An 8,017-nucleotide genomic window follows, 5' to 3' on the forward strand; every position below is an offset into this window, starting at 1 on the left:
AGAGTAATAAGAAAAGAAAAAAAGCATGAATCTAACTTGTAGTTAGATGGGATGATTTGTTCCTGCATAGTTAACTATCATGGGATGATTTGGTTTGAATTCAAGTTATGATGGGATAAGTTATGCTAATTTTTTTTTTATTGAGTGTTTGGTTTGTTATATTTAAAATAATAAATCTTAAGAACAATTTATTTGTTTACAAAAATACTCTTGATGAATGTAAAAAGTGATGTATAAAAAGGGGTTTAAAGGAATATTTTGTCATTTACTTATTTTATTCTAGGATAGGTTATCCCGGTACTAATTATTAATCTCGGAATAAGTTATCCCGAACTTGCCAACCAAACAACAATTAAATGGTACTATAATTTAATCTCAGGACTATTTGATGGTATCCTTAGTATCAATCGACCCCTAAGGGAATATAGTTTAAGAAGGTTGGCAAAAGATTGAAAATGCATTCCCTCTATATATATATATACGAGTACACACACACAAGGCAGTGGAAGCAGGAGCTTTTAAGATAACACAAATTAAAGAATGGCTACGAAACCTGGCATCCTTACAGAGTGGCCTTGGGCATCCCTTGGAAACTTGAAGGTAGTCTTTGTTGAATTTCCAACTATTTTTTCCAGTCAAAATATGTTATGTTTACAGTCTTTTTCTGTTGTTGGAATACATGTTCCTTCATTGATACAACAGAACAAGATGATTGTGTGTGTTCGTTTTGACAAGCTTAATGCATTTAGCTTTCTGTATTCTTTTCTTCCTTCTATATTTTTTCCGAATCAACGATCTTGTGTTGGATGATGAAGTTACTATAGCTAGAGACCTTTTTGCTTAACTCTTTTAACATTATTTTTTTTATTGTTGGGATGAAGTACTTGGTTTTGGCACCATTTGTGGGTCATAGCATATACTCATTCTTCATGGGCAAAGAAGAAAGCCAGAGGGACTTTTCATACATATTCATATTCTTCTATATAGTCATGAGAATGGTTCACCACCAAATGTGGATATCCCTATCTCGCTACAGAACTGCTAAGGGTGATAATCGTATTCTTGATAGAAGCATCGAATTTGATCAAGTTGACAGAGAAACAAACTGGTACGTATACTTCCCCTAGTGTTTTACTTTCTTATATTTTGGATCTCCTTGGTGAAATGATGGTGGAGTAAACGAAATCCTGAAGAGGGTGGCCTTAGACAAATCTCATATCGGCAAAACAGAGGAGATATTGGACGTATAAAGAAAGCAAGCATTAGAACGGGACGAAAAGGAGATGCAAAATAAATTGTACATGACATGATTGATTAAAGTTGGATTGTTTTTTGTAGGGATGATCAAATTATACTTAATGGAGTGGTGTTCTATATTGGATACCTGAAGTTCGCAGAGACTCATCACTTGCCTCTTTGGAGGATTGATGGGATCATTATAACTGCCTTGATCCATACTGGTCCTGTAGAGTTCCTCTATTATTGGCTACACAGAGCTCTGCATCATCATTTTCTATACTCTCGTTATCATTCCCATCATCACTCCTCCATTGTCACTGAGCCTCACACTGGTAACTCCTCTTCAAATACTTTTGTAGCATTTTCTTTTATTAGACAATCAATCAACTATCTGCAAATGCTTACATTTTTTAAATTTATTTTGGCTGGCAGCTGTTATTCATCCATTTGCTGAGATTGTAACATACTATACACTCTTTTTTATTCCGTTGGCCACAACAATATTCACTGGGACTGCTTCTATAGCTTCAATTGTTGCTTATTCCATCTATCTTGATTTCATGAACCTCATGGGCCATTGCAACTTTGAGCTAATTCCAAAGTGGACATTCTCTATCTTTCCCCCTCTCAAGTACTTTATATATACACCCTCGTGAGTCTTTTTGACCCTGTATTTCAATTTATATATATATAGCATCAACAATGCTTCAGACGTTTGTTTGGCTTTGTCTTGAAAATATTTTACTAACCATGTGTTTTTGCAGTATGTAGTCTTTTCATATTCAACTTTCATTTGATATCGTAAATGGTAGTAAATGTATATTTGTTTCAATGAGCAGAAAATGTATATTTGTTTCTAACATTAAAGGAAACATAAGTCATCTTTCAAAAAAAAGATTCCCTGCTTCACTTGAGCGAGGATCTTTTGAAAACAACCTCTCTACCCACAAGGTAAGGGTAAGGTCCACGTACACTCTACCCTCCCTAGTCCCCACTTTGTTGGATTTCATTGGGTGTACTATTGTTGTAGTCGTACTGACTAGGCAGACTAGTAATCCGTGAAGATTTTTTATTTGTGAACAATCTGTTTTATTCTTTACCACTAATATGAATTCTTTGATGGCACAGGTTCCACTCACTACATCACACTCAATTTAGATCAAATTATTCACTTTTTATGCCAATGTATGACTATCTGTATGGTACAGTGGATAAGTCCTCAGATACATTGTATGAAAAGTCACTTGAGAGGAAAGCTGAATTGCCTGATGTGGTGCACCTAACACATCTAACAACCCCAGAATCCATTTACCATCTTCGACTAGGATTTGCATCCTTGGCCTCAAAGCCTCACACTTCCAAGTGGTATTTTTGGTTGATGTCGCCCGTCACCCTATGGTCATTTTTTATTACTTGGATTTATGGTCACACATTTGTTGTTGAGAGAAATTTGTTCAGGAATCTCAAAATACAAACTTGGGCTATCCCAAAATATAGTATACAAGTAAGAACTTATTGTTAGTTCTGAGTTATACATTGTTAAAGAGATCAATTGGCCTAATTATTTTATTTTGTTCAGTACTTAATGCAATGGCAAAGAGATACTATTAACAATTTGATTGAGGAAGCAATTATGGAAGCGGATCAGAAAGGCGTAAAAGTTTTGAGCCTTGGACTCCTAAATCAGGCAAGTAAAACTATACAAAATCAAATAATGCCTCAAATAACAATTATACACAAATGTAATGTTGTAGCAGGAAAAGCAGGTGAATAAGAATGGTGAACTTTACATACGGAGGCATCCTAAGTTGAAAGTGAAGGTGGTGGATGGTAGTAGTTTAGCCGTCGCTGTTGTGTTAAACTCCATTCCTAAAGGAACTTCCCAAGTGGTACTTAGAGGCCGTTTCTCCAAAGTTGCTTACTCTATTGCCCTAGCCTTGTGCCAAGGAGGAACTCAGGTATATTTGATCTCCACAATGATTTTTGTTTCTCCGTCTCTTTTTTCATTGAAATTTTTATATACAGGTTATGATAGATGGAGAAGAGTACAAGAGATTAAAAGCATTACTTAATCCTGAGGTTGCTACTAATTTGGTCCCTTCAAAATCTTATACATCAAAGGTATAAAGTATAAACCATACCCCTCCCCTGCATATATATATATATCCTCACAAGAACAACCGAGAAAATAATACTTGTTGATTAAGGTATATATATTATATTGCAGATATGGCTAGTAGGGGACGGATTGAGTGAAGATGAACAATTGAAAGCACCAAAAGGAACACTATTCATTCCTTTTTCACAATTTCCACCAAGGAAAGTTCGCAAGGATTGCTTCTATTTCAACACACCAGCCATGAATATCCCAAAACATCTTGAGAATGTAGACTCTTGTGAGGTTAGAAAAATCATTTGATTATCTGTGTATGGTACAAGTCCTTAGGACATTCATGACTAATTTTGTTATAATTCAAGAACTGGCTACCAAGAAGGGTGATGAGTGCATGGAGAATAGCCGGGATTTTGCATGCATTGGAAGGTTGGAATGAGCATGAATGTGGTAACAAGATGTTTGATATTGACAAAGTGTGGAAAGCAAGCCTTCAACATGGTTTTAGCCCATTGACTACTCCTTCTGCTATTGAAGCAAAGGCTTAAAATTAAAACACACATTGTCTTCATTATTATGATCATATCTTGAATCAGTAATGACTTACTATCTGAAGTATGGATGCTAAATACCTTCAATAAAACTAGGGAAGCCATTGACTGATATTGTTTTCCCTAATTATTGTAATTTTATTTACAAATAAGCAGTTTTGTGTTGATTTCAATTCGAATATCTGTCAGAGTTCTTCTCTTGACGGTTAATTTCCACTCATTGACGTTCTTTTAAGCTATAAGTTTCCATTTAGTCAATCCTTCTTTTCTATCATTTCAAACTCATGAAGTTATATATATATATCTATCAAGTTCAAATTCAATTTGCCTTTTTCTGTTCATAAGTGGGCTATCATTTGTTTGCCTTTATATAAGGCTTTATATATAACATATCAAACAAAAAAAATTCTCATGGCATCTAGGCCACTTATGTACAAATCACCCCCAACTTTTAATGGATTAAATTGGATAGGTCAAAATGAATTGAGTTAATAAATGAACGGATTATGTTTTCATGGGCTAATTTAGCCACTCTTCTGTCTAAGTCTAGGTATAGTTATTATTTTACTTTTTTCTTACACGTAAGAGTAGTTGTTACTATACTTGTAAGAGCATGTTTAATGGAGATCATCACATCTATTTCACCATGTTCATGCATAAGTAAACACATATTGCCAGTTGAAGCCTAACTTTATTTTCTACCTTGGTCTAGCCTCCTATGCTCACTCAATCGTGCAATGGATCAAATCTAATCCTAGCGTTGTGAAGAGCAGTTTTGACAACTTAATTCTGGATCTGGACTCTATGCTAGTTATTGAGAAGATCCAAATCACCACTAAAATAACAAACCTTGATTAGAAGCACACTCCTAAATTAAGGTGCAGCAGAAAAGGATTCAAGTGACTCATTCATTGCTAGCAGATATGAGAGTCATGCCTGCTACTAGTAGCCTCCAAACGAAATACTACTAAAAATATCAAAAAAGACAGAAAAAAATGAAGTTCGATGTACAAATATCAACCGCCAAATATAGACATAACTCTTAACTAAGCAAACAGAAGACCCAAAACTCTACAGATCGAAGACCGTTGTGGCCTGAATTGTACTGAGACTGCGAGAGAGAGAGACGGAATTGAGAAGAGGGAAAACAACTCTTGCTAAAAAAACTCCAAAAGAAGAGAGAATCACTGATGAACTTCTTTTAGCAAGTGTTGTTTCTCCACTTCCCATTACCAATTTGCCGGAGTTGTCGTTCTAGGGTTTTATCTCACATCACATATATCCTTTATATTCAGATTTGAGGGTTCCTTCTTCTTTTTGTCGGGCCGAATTTGAGTTGAGTGTCGTTATTCACGCTGGGTGCCCGTGAGGCCCAAATATTCTTACCTACTCTACCATCCACCAAAAATACATATACATTGTGCAGTAGTCTATTCTTTTCAACGAGTTACTTTTTAGCTCAAATTTCTTCTAAATAGTTTTAAAACTAAATATGAGCTTCACTCAATGTTTTGAGTCTTTTTACACTTCAATCGATTCATATTGTTGTAAGTCAAATTTTAAAATTTAAGCTTCGAAACTTGATAGATTTTCCATTGCAATTCTGCTTGATCATTTTGTTTTGTCCATATGAATTTTTAAAATGGGAGAAATGAGAAGAACATATATTTCACTTGGAAAATAGTGAAATGCATCCATCCCATGGTTGTTTGTTGAAGGTGAAAGAGCCGAATGTCTAATTGGAGTAATAAATTGATAGTTGGGACATTTTGGAAAGGAAATTATGACCGAAGGCCAAGATATTGCATTGTATATCTCTATTGAAAAAAATAGTGATAATTATAAGATCTCTAATAAATATATACATTGTATACTTTTGATATATGGAATTCACATGTTGTATATCAAATCAGATTATATGATTCAATTTTTTTTTTTTAAATTATCTAACTAGACATACATCATTATATATTAATTTTACCTCTACTTTCAAACAATTACATATATTATCATTTTTAATATTGTATACCATATATTTTAAAAGATACAATCAAATAAACACATCCCGTAAAATTAGGATTGATTAATTATCTTTACATTTAAATACCACAATTAATAGTCCAATAACAATCAATATATTTCTCTCTCATCAACCCTCCCTCAAAACGCCTATGCTAACTATCTCTCCCCTTCCACCCCCAAATACTCCATCACCTTCAAGGCATCACCATATTCTCTCTTCCTTCATCATCTCCCCATTCTCTCTCTCTCTCTATTCCTTCTCCCTCATAGATTTTCTTCACTAAACCATTAAAAACGGAATCGAAAATGGAGGAATACAATCTGATTGTTGAGCAATTACAATTTTTCTTGGGTATTTATTGTTAAGAATTCATCACCAACTTAATTATTTACTTAAGATAAGTCAAGAAAAATTTAAACTATTCCAGAGTTATAAAGAATTGAAGGAAGATCTCTAGAATGAGTATTCTAGAGAGAATAGTCTAGAAATGTTCTAGATAGGATAGTTCTAGAATTAAGTAATTGGAGGAATATTTTAAAATAGAGTAGAAAAATATGCTTAGCTAGATTGTTCCATCACCTCCTATAAACAGAGATGGTCCATTTGAGTTGTATGCAACTAGGTAAGTAACAAATCAAGAAAGTGAGCAAGAAAACAAGAGTGAGTGCTAAGTAAAGAGTGTTGCTGAAGCAAGCAACAAGTGAGTGATCAAGATTGTAAGACTGAAGCGAGTTCTTACTTTGATATAATAAAATTCAAGTTGTGAGAAAAAATCGATAGTGCCCGTCACCAAACAATAATATATTCAACATTTATCAGTTTGTAGTCATGATAAACCGTTAATATATTGACTTATCGGTTATTGATTTATTGGTTATTGATCGTTATCGATTCGGTTATTGGTTTAACCGTTAAGATTTGACAAAAAATCATTGAAAATCACTAAGAAACAAGGTGACAAACAAAATGAACCTTGCACATGAGTTGATAAGTTGCATTCTTTGCTCAAAAGTAAACATTGACACATTGCAGAATAAACGAAAATTTGAGACAACATGAAATAAAAGTATGAAACTAAATTTTAAGTCAAGTATGAAATTAACGTATAGTTCTTTCGTTCTCTCTGTTTAATAAATAATACTCATTTGAAGTCTTGTTTGAATTGTACGCCGCTAATTATTTACCTCAAAAAAGGTTATTTCGAAATAATTGATATATTAGAACTTCAAACTTAAGACAATTATCAAATTATACCCTTGACATGAGTCCGGAGCCTAAATGGCAAAAAAAATTGACAAAAATTCCAAAATGGTACATCAATTTTTTTTTCTAACCAAAAGGGAAAAATCGCTACGAGACGTAGCGATTTTGTTTGACGCCGTTAACAAATCAAAATCGCTGCCCTATCAGCGATTTTGTCCAACTTTTTTTTTCTTTTGTCAGAAAATCGCTGCCCGTGCAGCGTTTTTGCGATTTTAAAAAAAATTAAAATTAAAATCGCTGTTGTGGCAGCGTTTTCATAAAAACAAATTTATTTTATGTTTTTGGAAATCGCTACCAGAGATTGTCGTTAATTTTTTTAATTTATTTTTAAATAGCTGCTGTTGCAGCGTTATTATAAATTTTGTGGATTTTTTTTTTTTTAGCAATCGCGGTGGAACTATTTTTTGTTAAAAAGAAAAAGGCAGCGATTTTGATGGAATTTTTTTTTTTTGAAATTTCTGTCAACTAGTCAACATCTAATTGTAAAAAATTAAAGGCAGCGATTTTGGTGGAGTTTTTTTTTTTTTTTTAAATTTCTGTCAACTAGTCAACAACAAAAAAATAAAATAAATTTATTTTTATAAAAACACTGCCACAGCAGCGATTTTAATTTTTTTTTTTAAAAAATCGCAAAAACGCTGCACGGGCAGCGATTTACTGAAAAAAAAAAAAAGTTGGACAAAATCGATGATAGGGCAGCGATTTTGATCTGTTAACGTCGTCAAACAAAATTGCTACATCAGTAGCAATTTTGCCATTTTTGTTAGAAAAAAATTTGATGTGCCCTTTTGAAATTTTTGTCAATTTGTTTTTGCCCTTTTGGCTTCG

General features: G+C 33.4%; 1 protein-coding gene and 1 non-coding gene across 2 annotated transcripts; one reads left to right on the forward strand and one right to left on the reverse strand.

The window, feature by feature from the left end:
• Window positions 1-519: 519 nt before the first annotated feature.
• On the forward strand, window positions 520-4,050 carry LOC102599945 (protein ECERIFERUM 1-like). Its single transcript, XM_015311917.1, has 10 exons — window positions 520-600; window positions 882-1,108; window positions 1,339-1,571; window positions 1,672-1,891; window positions 2,368-2,743; window positions 2,819-2,926; window positions 2,997-3,197; window positions 3,265-3,360; window positions 3,467-3,640; window positions 3,718-4,050. Exons 1-10 carry the CDS (start codon window positions 541-543, stop codon window positions 3,898-3,900), a joined length of 1,878 nt encoding a protein of 625 aa, XP_015167403.1. The 5' UTR covers window positions 520-540; the 3' UTR covers window positions 3,901-4,050.
• A 974-nt stretch (window positions 4,051-5,024) lies between these two features.
• Window positions 5,025-5,142, reverse strand: MIR6024 (microRNA MIR6024). Its single transcript, NR_127138.1, has one exon. It is a non-coding gene; the product is annotated as a microRNA MIR6024 (primary transcript).
• Window positions 5,143-8,017: the final 2,875 nt, after the last annotated feature.

Source organism: Solanum tuberosum, unplaced genomic scaffold (genome assembly GCF_000226075.1).
Source record: "Solanum tuberosum cultivar DM 1-3 516 R44 unplaced genomic scaffold, SolTub_3.0 scf00173, whole genome shotgun sequence".
NCBI lineage: Eukaryota > Viridiplantae > Streptophyta > Magnoliopsida > Solanales > Solanaceae > Solanum > Solanum tuberosum.

Excerpts from the sequence above, each read along its gene's own strand:
- LOC102599945 (XM_015311917.1), top strand. The coding sequence starts at position 541 with ATGGCTACGAAACCTGGCATCCTTACAGAGTGGCCTTGGGCATCCCTT. Across the intron at positions 1,109-1,338 it reads GTTGACAGAGAAACAAACTG|GGATGATCAAATTATACTTA; the intron begins GTACGTATACTT and ends TGTTTTTTGTAG. Across the intron at positions 2,927-2,996 it reads GCCTTGGACTCCTAAATCAG|GAAAAGCAGGTGAATAAGAA; the intron begins GCAAGTAAAACT and ends ATGTTGTAGCAG.